This window comes from Typopeltis vanoorti, chromosome 19 (assembly GCF_054136105.1).
Source record: "Typopeltis vanoorti isolate ZY-2024b chromosome 19, IOZ_Tvanoo_1.0, whole genome shotgun sequence".
Lineage (NCBI taxonomy): Eukaryota > Metazoa > Arthropoda > Arachnida > Uropygi > Thelyphonidae > Typopeltis > Typopeltis vanoorti.
The window spans coordinates 99,889,851-99,906,610 of record NC_143567.1 but is presented as its reverse complement, the minus strand read 5'-3'; the positions used below and the strand labels follow the sequence as shown (position 1 = coordinate 99,906,610).

Genomic DNA, 16,760 nt, shown 5'->3' with positions numbered 1-16,760 from the left:
AGACACACATCATGAGATCTTCAGCCCAACAGCCAAGAAAACCTAAAAAGCCCGCTAGGGGTCACCACCAGGAATTTTAGGAGAAACAATAGCTTCCTGCTTTATCCTCATTTACTGTATGTAGTGCCTGCATGCACGTGTCTTTATTGTAAGTTCCTTGAACATGGCAACGTGACATTGCCATTTTCAAGGAACTCGTATAAGTAAATATGACCTCTCCATTGCTTTTGTCTTAGTATTACCACTTCTGGGTCTGCCTCCCACTGACGTGACCTCAATAAAAGTCAAAACCAGTCTTGGTAGTGGCCCTTCCCTTAATGCATAGCATTATACATGTCCGCAAGGAGATGTGCTTTGCATTATGGGAGATACACTAAGACAGTGATGAAAGCATGGTCCACCTTTGCTACGTGTTGCCAGCAGATGTGCCACCTTGCCTCAATCCTGAAGATATTTTCAGGCCAAGAAAACCTACATAGCCCGCTAGGGGTCACCACCAGGACTTTTAGGAAAATGATAGCTTCCTGCTTCGTCCTCATTTACTGTATGTAGTGCCTGCATGCACGTGTCTTTATTGTAAGTTCCTTGAAAATGGCAACGTGACGTTGCCGAAATATTGGAAATATATATTAAAGTTTAATTTAATTTATATTCTATTGTACGTTGTGAATTCCTTAAGTCAATTAATAATTATAACACATATTAAACATGACAAAAATTAGTTTTTAAAGAATTCATCCCATCTCACTGAAATAGATAGCTAATTTCAGTGAGATGGGATGAATTCTTTAAAAACTCTGAAACCCTGTGTATATGTGTGTGTGTGTGTGTGTGTATATATATATATATATATATATGCATACTCCAGATGATGGTCTAAATGTTGGGAAATTAAAGTAATTATTCCTAACACAGTTGTAGTCTCCATAATTTTACAGCACAATATGTGACTAATATGTGATTAATGAGTTTATGGCACAATACGTGACAGATGTTCACTAAATGAGAAATACCTAACACAGTAAGTCTACTAACTCCACAAGAGGTTTATGAATAATACAAATAATTCTGGAAGCCTATCTCATTGTATGGTTTTCACCAGTGCAAAATAGTATTCAGTTAAAGAATTATTCTAAGCATAACATTATAGGTATTTTTTTAATCAAACTATAAACATCTTACCTGACTGAAAACATAAGACTGATCTCTATTCTTTGCAGTGTGATGCATTACATACATTAGCTGTTGAAACCATAGTTCTATAGGAGCATTCTGTAGGTGTCTGAAAGCAGTGAATTCTTCTGTTTCAATTCTGCCATGCTTAAGATATCTTTGTACCTTGTGTTTTCTATTTTTAATATACTGGCTGAAATCATACACATTTTAATCAGAAAAGATATATATAGATATATATATATATATATTAAAATATGATAACAAGTACTAGAATTCACAGATACTTATTAATCAAATTTCTATATTATAAAGTAACTTTACAGCTTACACATGTAATAAAAAATTATATAGAATTTTATTTAAAAACTCCAATATATTTCATCCAACATTACATGGATTTCATCAGGGAGAGACAGACCATTTAAATTGTACATGTTTTGGTCATAAAGTATTACAAAATAAAGATTTATTGTTACATAGACCATATATTTACAACGTACTTAAGCTCTTACAAATTGCCTACCGGTTTCGCTAGTAACTGACCAGCTTTCTCAAGGCTTGCATAGTACAAAAAAGAGGTAAATGCAAAAAAAGTTTCAAAATACAAAGAACCGTTAGTACCTGTTAGGTAGCTAGGGTGACACGTTCGCGTGACATAACTACTCAGCATCATGAACACGCGTTACATGCAAACGCGTAATATGATTATTTGCGCACTGTAGCTCTGTTGAACTGAGGGAGTTAATTAGATTTTTCCAGGTATCGTTCAGAATGGCCCCTTGATTTCTGTTTAGGTTACTTATCGTACGTAGTACAACTGCCGCTTCTTTAAATACTCGATGCCTGTAATCCTCGTCTACGTAGGGCATGGAGCTGTTATTCCAGTCTATAGTGTTGTTCGAAGTTGAAAAGTGATGTGCCAATCCTGAGGTGATCGTTCTGTTGTGATTAACATCGCCTATATGTTCTTTCTGTCTTATTTCCAGGCTTCTCGAAGTCTATCCGATGTAGGAAAGACCGCACGTGCATGGAATATTATACACACCTGGATACTTATAAAATGGCACACTGTCTTTAGGGGATCTTAGGACCTGTCTTATGCTATTTGTTGGTTAAAATACAACCCTGATGTTATGTGTCTTTAACAATCTTGCAATTTCTGTTGAAGTTGAACCTATAAAGGGGATGACTGCTGTTGAGATATGCTGGGCGACTGTTCTTTCTTGTTGGTTATCTTTGTATAGAAATTTGTTGATGATGTGTCTAGGATAACCATTTTGTGATAGAGTTGTAGCTATTTGAGACAGTTCTGTTTGAACTTCTTCCTCGTCAGAGATAAATTTTCTAGCTCGATTTCTTAGCATGTGGATGATGCTGTGTTTCTGTGACCTATGATGGTTAGAAGAGTAATGTAGATATCTTCCAGTGTCCGTTGGATTTTGTAAATTGACAGTTTGATGCTGTTTCCTTGTCTTTTTACTAGTAAGTCCAAGAAGTGTAGCTGTTCGTTATTTTCTACTTCTAGAGTAAATTTTATTTTATTGTGGAGTGCATTGATTCTGTTAACAAACAGATGTAGGCTTTCTAAGTTGTCTTTCCATATGATGAAGATGTCATCCACATATCGCCACCATATAGGAGGTTTAGGAGTAATGCTGGTGAATATTTCATTTTCAAATTTCTCCATGAAAAGGTCTGCACATTTTTTCAAAGTTAACAACAAGATATACAAACAATTAGAAGGCCTAGCCATGGGCAGCCCTCTGTTGCCACCATGTGCAGACCTTTTCATGGAGAAATTTGAAGATGAAATATTCACCAACATTACATTACTCCTAAACCTCCTATATGGTGGAGATATGTGGATGACATCTTCATCATATGGAAAGACAACTTAGAAAGCCTACATCTGTTTGTTAACAGAATCAATGCACTCCACAATAAAATAAAATTTACTCTAGAAGTAGAAAATAACGAACAGCTACACTTCTTGGACTTACTAGTAAAAAGACAAGGAAACAGCATCAAACTGTCAATTTACAAAAAACCAACGGACACTGGAAGATATCTACATTACTCTTCTAACCATCATAGGTCACAGAAACACAGCATCATCCACATGCTAAGAAATCGAGCTAGAAAATTTATCTCTGACGAGGAAGAAGTTCAAACAGAACTGTCTCAAATAGCTACAACTCTATCACAAAATGGTTATCCTAGACACATCATCAACAAATTTCTATACAAAGATAACCAACAAGAAAGAACAGTCGCCCAGCATATCTCAACAGCAGTCATCCCCTTTATAGGTTCAACTTCAACAAAAATGGCAAAATTGTTAAAGACACATAACATCGGGGTTGTATTTAAACCAACAAATAGCATAAGACAGGTCCTAAGATCCCCTAAAGACAGTGTGCCATTTTATAAATATCCAGGTGTGTATAATATTCCATGCACGTGTGGTCTTTCCTACATCGGGCAGACTTCGAGAAGCCTGGAAATAAGACAGAAAGAACATATAGGCGATGTTAATCACAACAGAACGATCACCTCAGGATTGGCACATCACTTTTCAACTTCGAACCACACTATAGACTGGAATAACAGCTCCATGCCCTACATAGACGAGAATTACAGGCATCGAGTATTTAAAGAAGCGGCAGTTGTACTAAGAACCTAAACAGAAATCAAACGGCCATTCTGAACGATACCTGGAAAAATCTAATTAACTCCCTCAGTTCAACAGAGCTACAGTACGCAAATAATCATATTACGCGTTTGCATGTAACGCGTGTTCATGATGCTGAGTAGTTATGTCACGCGAACGTGTCACCCTAGCTACCTAACAGGTACTAACGGTTCTTTGTATTTTGAAACCTTTTTTGCATTTACCTCTTTTTTGTACTATGCAAGCCTTGAGAAAGCTGGTCAGTTACTAGCGAAACCGGTAGGCAATTTGTAAGAGCTTAAGTACGTTGTAAATATATGGTCTATGTAACAATAAATCTTTATTTTTTAGGGAGACAGACCATCAACTATATTCAAAAGATGAATCATAACGAGTCATAATTCATGCCCATTAGCCATGTCTCGGTCACAGTTACCTGATAAAACACTATTAGAGTTCAAACGAGTAACTGTAAAAAGTTGCACAGATAAAAAATTATAAACAGTTAATAGTGATCACTTCTCAAAATTTGGATATCTGGATACAGCCTGATCAGTTCAAGCTTGAACAATTTGGATGATTTTTGAATGCACGCCAATATCCAAGTTTTGGAAAGTGATCACTATTAACTGTTCATAATTTATTTTTGTATTTTTTTAATATACACAACTTTTCACAATTGTTTCTTTGAACTCTAATAGTGTAATATCATATACTTAATGCACACGAGCTAACATGTGCATGAATTATGACCCGTTATTGTGATTCATCTTATGAATGTAGTTAACTGTATGTCTCCCTGACAAGGTCCACATAACGTTTCAAGAAATATATTGGAGCACTACAAGAAAAATTTACATCATTACTAACTTCCTATCTACAATTTTCCTCTAAATCAGTCTATTATATGTCAAGACTCCAATATTATCAGGTCTTATATTTCTGTCTTCTAATACACTTTTTACTGTATCAATCCACCTCTATCGTGGTCTTCCTCTGAGTCTTTTGACTGCCAACATGGCAGAGAACACTTGTTTTGCTAATCTTTCCACTCCCATTCTGCTTAAGTGACCATACCACCTGAGATTAGCTCTCCTATTGCATTCCTGGATGCTGACAATATCAAGTTCTTTCCTAATATCCTCGTTTTTAATATGATATTGCCATTGATGCCATCTGTTCATGCCCTTAATCTTTCTCAGGACTCTCATATCTGGAGGTCTCTAGTCTTTGGTCAAGTGTTTTACTTCTAACCCAGCTCTCATATCCATAAGTTAAAATTGGTTTAAACACTGTCTTGTATACAATTAATTTAGTATTTTGGCTAATTTTTCTCTTATTCCATATAAATTTATTCAGTTGACTTCCCACCATACCAGCTCTGTTGATTCTGTTGTCTATTTCCATATTTAATTTACCATCTTCACTAAAAATCGTGCCTAAGTAGCTGACATGTTTTACTTGTTCCACAGGTTCTCTGTTTATAATGCAGTTGACATTTTCAATGTTTCTACCTATTTTAATTTTCTTTGTCTTTTTAATACTGACTTTCATACCGTATCTATTACAACAGTTATTCAATTTAGTCAGGGAATCTTGCAGACTTGTAGCAGATTTATTTAGAAGTATAACATCATATGCATAAAGCCAAGAGCTGAGATTGACACCTCCAATTTTGATATCAGGTTTAATATCACTTTCTTTCATAATGTTATCCATATAAATAATGAATAACAGAGGGGATAATGTACATCCTTGTCTCACACCAGATTTAACATTAAACCATCTTCCTGTACTTCCTTCAATTCTAACTGCTGACTTACAACTCAAATAAAGACTAAGTATTGCTTGATATAATGCCCCATTAACACCATATAACTGTAGCATATTGAATAGCTTCTCTCTTGGCATCTGGTCACATGCCTTTTCCAGATCTACAAAACTTATATACAGATCTTTGTTATATTCCCATGATTTCTCAACTATCTGTCATAAAGTGAAAATCTGATCCTGATAGCCTCTATTTGGCCTGAATCCAGCTTGTTCTTCACCAAGCTTCTCTTCCATTTCTCAACTGTTTCTCAAGTATACTTGTATATATCTTACCAGGAACACTCAGCAATGAATTGCCTCTGTAATTCTCACATTCACTTTTGTTTCCCTTTTGATATATGGGTACTATGAGAGCTCTATACCAATCCTCTGAAATTCGTCCCTCTGTCCAGGCCTTCTGAACTATGCAGTGTAGCCACTGAATGACTTTCATACCTCCATACTTGAGCATTTCTGGTCGAAATTATCTACTCCTGCTGCCTTTCCACATTTCAGGCTTTTGATGGCTTTTCCTACTTCAAGTATGGATATGTATTCCTGATTGAATGCCTGGTCAGTGTTTTTTACCACTGTGCTATCATCACTACTTGTTTCATTTAGCAGTTTTTCAAAGTAATTACTCCAGATTTCGAAAATATCTTTTTCTACTGTTTTCATGTCACCTTTATCATCTCTAATTCCTTTTACAGCCCTTGTTCCTCCATTTCTGAGCTTCTTCAACAACCTCCAGAATATCTTGCCACCTTGTTGATATTTCTTTTCTATGTTCTTGCCAAAGTCCTCCCATGACTTTTGTTTAGCTAGTTTTACACAATGTTTGGCTTTCTTACATTCGTCTCTGTATTCTCTAAGAGCACAAGCTGACTTATTTACCAGGAATGTTTGGTATGATTCTTCTTTTCCCTTCACTGCCTCTTTAACTTCCTGAGTCCACCACGGAGTTCTGATTTTTCTATCCTTGAACAAAACCCTACCACATGCCTCTCTGGCTGAATCAATCAGTGTTTTCTTCAGTGGAGATTAGTTGCCACTAATATTCAAGGTTTGGTTCCTGCTCTTAAACACTTTCATTTTTTCTTGAATAATATCTGTGTATTTTAGTCTACAGTGCACATCTGAGAGCTGCTCAACTTTTATTCTCTTTAAAACTTTCTTACATGTTCTTCTTTTCAACATGAAATTCAATTTTATCCTGCTCAAGACTAAATGGTGATCATATCCAATTTCAAATCCTCTGTACACTCTGGTGTCCTGCACCAGTGAGAAAACATCACTTATCAACAATAACATAGTCAATGAGACTTTTCTTATTCCTTGCCTCTTCCCTCCATGTGAATTTGTGCACATTTTTATCTTGGAACATGGTGTTAGTAACAACCAGTCCATGTCCAGCAGAAATCCAACAGGTATTAGCTATTCTTATTAGCTTTGCTCTTTTCTCCAAATATTTCCAATACATTTTTGTATGTCTGACAATCATTTCCTATTCTGCTATTTAGATCCCCAACAAGAACCAAATTTTCCTTTTTCATTGTGTCAGTTGCTTTCACTAAACTCTCTAATAATTCCTCCACTTGTACCTTAATAGAACCTTCTGTTGGACCATAGGCACAAATAAGTCTCATTGTCCATTTCCCCATTCTCATATTTGCCCATATCACTCTAATTGAGACTGCCTGCCATTCAAGAAGATTAGCCTCGTATTTAGTGTTGAATACTATGGTTACTCCTTCTTTTCCTTGATTGTCATTGTCTGAATAAACTTTTGTATTTATTGCTCAGAAAGATCTCACCAGTTTTTGTCTTTTTTGTTTCAGTCATCCCTATTATGTCGATCTAGTATTTATCCAATTCCTCAGCTAGCTCCATTTCTTTGCCATTCAGGCTTCTTATGTTGATAGTACTGATCTTGAATTCGGGTGATGTTGAGTTAGGGTAAGTTTTAGGGTTTTTCCAGTAGCTGCTTTTCGCTGTTTGCCCTGGTTCCCTGCAAAAACAATGGGGGCCTTGTTTATCCGGGCGACGTCCCAGCCGGAATTAAATTCTGTCATGTTGTACCATTGTTATGTCCCTATCTTACGATTTTGTTTATCTTACAAACTGCCTTCGTCTATATTCTTTTAACTACTACCCTCAAAACATCACCAAAGTTTATATCTGAGCTATTGTTCCCCGTAGTATCCCTAGTATTTGTATTTTAACTGCGCCCTTTGGGATATTTAGTTTAATATAATTTATACGTAAACAGAGAAAAGGAACTCAAATATCTGAAAGTGTAACTATTGCAGTCATGACACTATCTCTTGTTACTCAACATTAATTCCTTAAGCTTCCCGTTCTTAACATTAATTCCCCGCTTGGTTAGGCTCGAATATTTCTAAGTGGTGCATTGGATATAGCAATATCAGACAACTTTCTTCATCATTAAACAAAGGTTTATTATCTCTCTAAACATATTACATATCGAAACACTCAACTAAATTACTTACACACTAAAATTAGCTTAATACAAGTAGTTGGGCTATGATTCGACAAGAGTTACTACGATCATGCCGCCACAAAATTTCATACAAAACATGAATTCACTTAACATGGAATAATTAGATCACCACACATTATTAGGTTATTCAACTTCAAGTATACTAACAAAGACATTAGCTATTCTAGCACATACTTATGACAATTCCAATTCTCTACACATCACATTAGGCATTCAAATTCCTCAGGCTACTTGATTACTCAATTCACACTAATCTAATTCAATATTAGCAAACCATTTACTTCATTAACACACAACTATGTCATTAACTTTCCTTTTACAAAGTAGTAGGCACTCAAGATTCTTAGTCGATTAAATATTCACAAATTATCAACACTAGCTAGTTTACTTTTAACACCCTCTATCAGATTCCAAAGTCCTATTATAATTTCTCCCTAATCACTTTAACAGTTCCGTATTATGACAATGGTACTTATCACAACTTTTAGTTAACATAAGACAAAGTTCACAATACCTTTCTTTAGCTTCACTTACGGGCCTTTACCTTCAACTGAACGGACTTGCTTGCATAACTTCTTTGCAATTCAGGGCTGTATGAACATCTGCGCTGCCGGCTGTACTATCCGTAACGAGTACATCGATAATTTCACAGCTTCCTACGATTCTTTGTTATATTTCGCTTCCTACATAGGAATACGGGAATAGCCTTCCCGCTCACCTTCGATTCCTTGTTGTGGCATGAGGATATAAGCCATATCTCTCCACTCATGAACACCGTGAGGTCCACTCGAAAACCAAACTAAAGCCCAAGAGAGCCTACTCCTCAAAAAAAAATCAAAAGCCAAGTCCCCCCCCCCCCCCGGGGGGGTTACCAACCCTTTTATAGCTGCTACCCTAACGGCGCCCTTTCTTACTTCTTTTTCCCACCTCCTACTAGTTTTCCGTCTCTCTGCCAATTGGGTAGCATTTGGCCACCATACGTCATTTTGATCGGCAACTCTTAATGAAGTTTCTATCCGGGTATAGGCCCTAAACGATATTCTGTTATTTTTCTTGTTAGCCTCTATCTTAACCCCCTTTCAAACCTTTTCTCAGAATTCTACTTAAAGCTTAATCTGTGGCCTCTCACATAGCGTGTTTCATGACTCATTCTTTTCTACTTATGTACTTAACTCTTTCATTCTTAATCGCATTACAACATTAATTCTTAGTTAGCTACTTATTTAATACAAATTCCTTGTTTAGTCATAATACATGTTAATACATTCTTTTCTTTTGCTATTTTAACTAAACAAAAAATCTTACATTTTATTCATTTTATACTGGATGCAAGAATTTTTCTTTAATTAATTCATACTTTTATGCAGGGGTTTTAATTTATGTTATTTATTTTTCATGTTACACCATGATAACTGAGAATAATATTCTCAAGATATCAGGTGTAACACCATCATTTGAAATTTTGGTTTTATCCAATAAGAATACAATTTGGTTGGCTAAATCCCAAATTGCCAGCCCATCCTTGTCCATTCAGTATTCAGGTAGATACCTAACAGGGTGCACCATGAGAAGGTGAGGATTGGACAGTAGATCAGAAGCCCTGGTCGCTTTCCCGCATTCCTTTTAAGGCTATGTGGAGGTCTCTTCTCAGTTATATAGCTTTGACTCTTAAGCACCCCATGTGCCATTTAAGATATCAAATTTCTATATTTTGTAAACTACTTTAACTCAGGAAATAATTATTTATATCACATAAAAGCAATCACATTTTCAAATCACAAAACCTATATCACAGTAGTGACTCCAGAGTTCAGTAGGTTTCAACAAAGTTCTTGGAAAGAATTAGGTTTGAATCCTATCTAGGCAAAAACTCTTTATCATGAATTTTCAACTAAAGGTGAGTTAGCCGGTCACAGACAGAGATGGCAGTTAATATCCCCACCCCATTTTGAATATCAAATTTTTCATCACACAACCAGGCAAAACTAGCCAGGAGAATGAATACATGCAATTTACACAAAAGCACACATATTCAGATGTAAGACCAACCAACTTATCCTAAAATTATAGTTACAAAAGCTGAAGACACTTGATAGTTTGTGAGCAATAATTACTGCAGATTATTATTACTATTGTAAATATGGTAGAACTATTGGAATATGTCAATAAAAAGAATTTAAAAAATACGCTTTCAAAGGACAAAAACAAACAAATGATATTTTTACTATTTATATATAATAATGTACCTCACTTATCTAATTTTTTTTTTTTTTTAGTATTCTATTTTACATTAATGAATAAATTTTGAATTTAAATGTTGAAAAGCATCAGGGCCTACTACATTACAGTGAGTTTAATGCCTTATTACTGCATATTATTAACAGGAAATGCTGCTATCATACATATTTTATCTGTATGATATTTAAGAGCAAGCCAACAATATTTTTCACATCACAAGTGAGTTTTATGTTATTAAGGCAAGCTGACTTCACAAGTTGCCTATGATATCCTATAATGTAAATTTCCAGGGACCAAGGTAGTGCATGTCTTATTATTACTGGAAACTCCAAGGAGTCCTTAGACTCATCGAGGGAGGCCCTAAACATCATGTCAAGAACAACTATTCAACATCAACACTCTATCATACTTTGCTTTGTCCTCATTCCCAGTCATGGCACCCATAACAGACTCTGGCAGCTTATTCCACTCATTCACCACTCTCCAAGTAAAAAACCAAAGCTAACACCCTTGCTAGCCACACTATTGCCCAGTTTCCATGGATGGCCCCTAGTCCTCCCACCAGTTCTGTTCTAAAAAATATCCTCTGAATTAATATTATAGAAACCTTTCAGTAATTTGAATGTCTCAATCATATCACCCCTTTTCCGCCTATCAACCAATTTCTGCAACCCACAAATGTTCAACCTGTTCTCATAAGGTTTATTCCATAGGCCTGCTATCATTTTGGTCACTCGCCTCTGGATCCTCTCCACCTCCTCTGCACCAAGAAGAAACCCTGGCACCCAGATCTGGGCACAGTAATCAAGATTTGGATAGATTGGAGGACTGGGCTAAGGAGAATGAATGTCAATTTAATGTAGCAAAATGTAAGGATATGCATTTTGGGGTGAAAAGATTAGCAGCAGTATACCACATTGGTGGAACTGTACTCCAGGAGATTGACGAGCCTTGATAAGACACGAACAGAGGAACAATAAGGATGTTTTATGATTGTCTCTGAAAATATTAGTGGTGGTGGTTTGCGGTAGATGGCGTTAGTGTAGCTGATGAAGGTAGTTGCAGTTTGTGGAGAGAGAAAGTTAGATGTAGAGTACGTGCCCTCCCTCGATGACTCTTTGGATTCCCTGGAAGTGTTAAGTATAATAATAATAGAATAATATATAACCCAGTCTATTTTGCATACTTATAAAACAACTAAATACCATAATTTAACTCAGTATTATTACCAACAATTTGAAAAAACTTATTTTTCACAACACTGTGAACTGATGACATTCACCAAATAGCCATGAACCTGAAACCCCTACTTATTACAATAAGGTGCAGTGGACAAGGAAGATGCATAGCTTAGATTTTGCAGAGACTTCTGACAGACTCCCTCAAGATAAATTGATCATTAAATTGGAACTAATGGGACTGGATATCAGATTAGTGTGCTAGATTGGCTGTCTGATAGGTATGGGAAAGCAATATCCCAGAAGAGGAAGGTCATGAGTGGTATGCCTTGAAGATCTGTTTTAGTACCACTGATATTTAACTTATATGTTAATAATATTGGGAAAAGTTTGAATGGAGATATTCGGTTGTTTACAGATGATGTGAACTTTCAAAGAGGTATAAAGAGTAGAGCAGATGTTGTGGCTTTACAAGAGTACTTGAATAGACATGGGAATTGGGCAAGTTCAATGTTACAAATTGTAAGAAAACTGACAGGATGCAGAGTATACAATTGGTACAGATATACTGGAGGAAGTGGAGAAAATAAGAGATATTGAGGTGATGGTAGATAGGGACCTAAAATTTAGAGGACACTGCTAATATTGTAAGAACAGCACAAAGAATTCTGGAAATGATGTGGAGGACACCAACTTACTGAAGTAGGAAGATTTTGGTTTCTGTATATGGACTTGATTAGACCACATGAATTACTGTACATGGTTTTTGTCGCCTAGTTTTCAAAACAAATAGATATTGGACAGGGTCCACAGATAGGCCCACAAAGGTGGTTTCTGATCTCTGAAATGTTGAGTGCAAAGAAAGGTTGAGAAAATGCAATTCACAGAGTCTAGTGGATAAGAGGAGGAGGGGATGTGATAAAGACATATAAGTTGATAAGGGTTTTTTATAGATTAATGTTGAAGAGGTTTTTCACAGAATGGTGAGAGATAAGTAAAAACAAGAGACTATCTCTGGCAGCTGTATGAAAAGAGGTGTGAGCAAAAAAGTGAGAAGCAGGTTTTATGCATGGAGAGTGGTAAATTATTGGTATGCATTGCCTAAGAGTGTAATGACTGCAGAGAATGTGAATGTATTTAAGGCATGTTATGTTGCACTGTTTATGTGACAGAAACCTCTCACAATGAGTCTTTGACTTGATGGCTAATCTGAAGGTAATAATCATCACAAATGTGCAAACAGTACTAATTTTGGAAAGCTTTGGTACATGTACAAGTGAGAATGACATCTAAAGCAGAAAAAAATAAATTTTTTTTTTTTGGATGAAGAGGTGCAAAGCTGAAGAAAAGAAATCTAATCTGTTTTGAGGATCTAGGTATTATCATTATATGTAAACAAAGGTGAAGTGAGATCTTTTTGTGACAGAGCAGACAGTAATGTCTTTTGACAACATAAAGTTGCTTATGCTGTCCTTGATGGCTTGGTTGGCTAGGCAGGTGGTAATGAATCTGTTCTCCAACCAGTAAGCTGCAGGTTCCAATCCCACCACTGGGCATGGGTGTTTGTAATTGTCTTACTAATTCTGTGTGAAAAGAGTTGCAATCCAATTAGATCTTCTTCAAGCAAAAACTTCACTCCCAAAACTATGAAGTACAGAAGTGATCATACAGCATCTAATGTGACCAAAGAAGGTTGTCCATGCCACACTGGAGAATGATATAAACATCATAATTTAAGACATTGATTGTAGTCTTAAAGTTTGGAACTGACTAATGCAAGGTTCTTCAAATATTGTAAAACCATGCAGTGGTCAATTTCAAGAATACTATCATCATCATTAAATTCCTGCCATGTACCCACAAGGGGTGTACAGGATATGATAGTACTACATGAAAAAATTATATCATTACTAACTTCCTATCTACAATTTTCCTCCAAATCAGTCTGTTACTTGTCAAGACTCCAACATTATCAGATCTTATATTTCTATCGTCTAAGGCACTTTGTACCATATCAATCCACCTATATCTTGGTCTTCCTCTGGGTCGTTTTCCTGCAAACCTGGCAGAGAACACTTGTTTTGCTAATCTTTCCTCACCCATTCTGTTTAAATGACCATACCACCTGAGATTAGCTCTGCTAAAGCATTCCTGGATGCTGACAATGTCAAGGTCTTTCCTAATATCCTCATTTTTAATATGATATTGCCATTGATGCCATCTGTTCACGCCTCTAATCTTTCTCAGGACTCTCATATCTGCGGTCTCTAGTCTTTGGTCAAGTGTTTTACTTCTGATCCAGCTCTCAGATCCATAAGTTAAAACTGGTTTGAACACTTTCTTGTATACAGCTAATTTAGTGTTCCGACTAATTTCTCTCTTATTCCATATGAATTTATTCAATTGACTTCCCACCATACCAGCTTTGCCGATTCTGTTGTCTATTTCCATATTTAATTTACCATCTTCAGTAAAAATCGTGCCTAAGTAGCTGAAATGTTTTACTTGTTCCACAGGTTCTACATTCACAACACAGTTGACATTTTCAATGATTCTGCCTATTTTCATTGTCTTTGTTTTTTTATTGCTGACCTTCATACCATATCTATTACAACAGCAATTCAATTTAGTCAGAGAATCTTGCAGACTTGTAGCGGATTTATTTAGAAGTATAACATCATCCGCATAAAGCAAAGAGCTGACATTAACATCTCCAATTTTGATATCAGGTTTAATACCACATTCCTTCATAATGTGATCCATATAGATAATGAATAACAGAGGGGATAATGTACATCATTGTCTCACACCAGATTTAACATTAAACCATCTTCCTGTACTTCCTTCAATTCTAACTGCTGACTTACAACTCAAATAAAGACTAAGTATTGCTTGATATAATGCCCCATTGACACCATATAACTGCAGCATATTGAATAGCTTCTCTCTTGGCACCTTATCATATGCCTTTTCCAAATCGACAAAACTTAAATACAGATCTTTGTTATATTCCCATGCTTTCTCGACTATTTGTCGTAAAGTGAAGATCTGATCCTGACAGCCTCTGTTTGGCCTAAATCCGGCTTGTTCTTCACCAAGCTTTTTTCCACAATTCTTCTCAACCGTTTCTCAAGTATACTTGCATAGATTTTGCCAGGAACACTCAGTAGGGAAATACCTCTGTAATTCTCACATTCAGTTTTATTTCCCTTTTTATATATGGGTACTATGAGAGCTCTACTCCAATCATCGGGAATTTGTCCCTCTGTCCAGGCTTTCTGAACTGTAAGACTCTTATACTACCATACTTCAGCATTTCTGGTCGAATATCATCTACTCCAGCTGCCTTTCCACATTTCAAGCCTTTGATGGCTTTTTCTACTTCAAGTATGGATATGTATTCCTGACTGCATGCCTGGTCAGTGTTTTTTACCACTGTGCTATCATCACTGCTTGTTTCATTTAGCAGTTTTTCAAAGTAAGAACTCCATACTTCAAGGATATCTTTTATTCCAGTTTTCATGTCACCTGTATCATCTCTAACTCCTTTTACAGCACTCTTTCCTCCATTCCTAAGCTTCTTCAACAACCTCCAGAATATTTTGCCACCTTCTTGATATTTATTTTCTATATTCTTGCCAAAGTCCTCCCATGACTTTTGTTTAGCTAGTTTTACACAGTGTTTAGCATTCTTGCATTTGTCTCTATATTCTCTAAGAGCACAAGCTGACTTATTTGAGAGGAATTTTTGATATGCTTTCTTCTTTTCCTTCACTGCCTCTTTAACTTCCTGTGTCCACCAGGGAGTTCTGATTTTTCTATCCTTGCAGACAATCTCACCACATGCCTCTCTGGCTGAATCAATCAGTGTTTTCTTGAAGGCTTGCCACTGAATCTCCAAGGTTTGGTTCCTGTTCTCAAACTCTTTCATTTTTTCTTCAATAATCTTTGTGTATTTTAGTCTACAGTTCACATCTGAGAGCTGCTCAACTTTTATTCGCTTTAAAACTTTCTTACATGTTATTCTTTTCAATATGAAATTCAATTTTATCCTGCTCAAGACTAAATAGTGATCACTTCCAATTTCAAATCCTCTGTACACTCTGGTGTCCTGCACCAGGGAGAAAACATCACTATCAACAATAACATAGTCAATGAGACTTTTCTTATTCCTAGCCTCTTCTCTCCATGTGAATTTGTGCACATTTTTATGTTGGAACATGGTGTTAGTAATAACCAGTCCATGCCCTGAGCAGAAATCCAACAGATATTTGCCATTATTATTAGCTTTGCTCTTTTCTCCAAATTTTCCCAAAATATTTTTGTATGTCTCACAATCATTTCCTACTCTGCTATTTAGATCCCCAACAAGGACCAACTTTTCCTTTTTCATTGTGTCAGTTGCTTTTTCTAACGCATCAAAAAATTCCTCCACTTCTACCTTAGTAGAACCTTCTGTGGGACCATAGGCACAAATAAGTCTCATTGTCCAGTTCCCCATTCTCATATTTGCCCACAGTACTCTACTTGAGACTGACTGCCATTCAAGAAGATTAGTCTCGTACTTTGTGTTGAATACTATGGCTACTCCTTCTTTTCCTTGATTGTCATTGCCTGAATATAACATTTTGTATTTATTGCTCAGAAAGATCTCACCAGTTTTGGTCTTTTTTGTTTCAGTTACCCCTATTATGTCGATCTGGTACTTATCTAATTCCTCAGCTAGCTCCATTTCTTTGCCATTCAGGCTTCTTACGTTGATAGTACCGATCTTTATCTCTGGTGATGTTGAGTTGGGGTTTGTTTTCAGATTTGTTCCAGTAGCTGACTTTTCGCTGTTCGCCCTGGTTCCCTGGCGAAAACAACGGGGGCCTTGTTTAACCGGGCAACGCCCCAGCCGGCATGAAATTTTGTCATGTTATACCATCATTTTTTTTATTTTGGTTTAACCAATAAGAATACAATTTGGTCGGCTAAATCCCAAATTGCCAGCCCATCCTCGTTCGTTCAATATCCAAGTAGATACCCAACAGGGTGCACCACAAGAAGGTGAGGATTGGACATTAGGTCAGAAGCCCTGGTCGGTTCTCCGCATTCCTTTAAAGGCTATGTGGAGGTCTCCTCTGAGTTATACAGCTTCGACCCTTAAGCACCCCTCAAGAAT

The 16,760-nt window shown here is 36.4% G+C and overlaps 1 protein-coding gene across 1 annotated transcript in view; it reads right to left on the bottom strand.

The window, feature by feature from the left end:
• Positions 1-16,760, bottom strand: part of LOC150096390 (uncharacterized) — a 91,410-nt gene that overhangs the window by 38,949 nt on the left and 35,701 nt on the right. Inside the window, exon 4 of the mRNA XM_090409390.1 lies at positions 1,183-1,366. Within this exon, the coding sequence (XP_090265516.1) occupies positions 1,183-1,366 (184 nt within the window). The remainder of the gene's footprint in view (positions 1-1,182; positions 1,367-16,760) is intronic.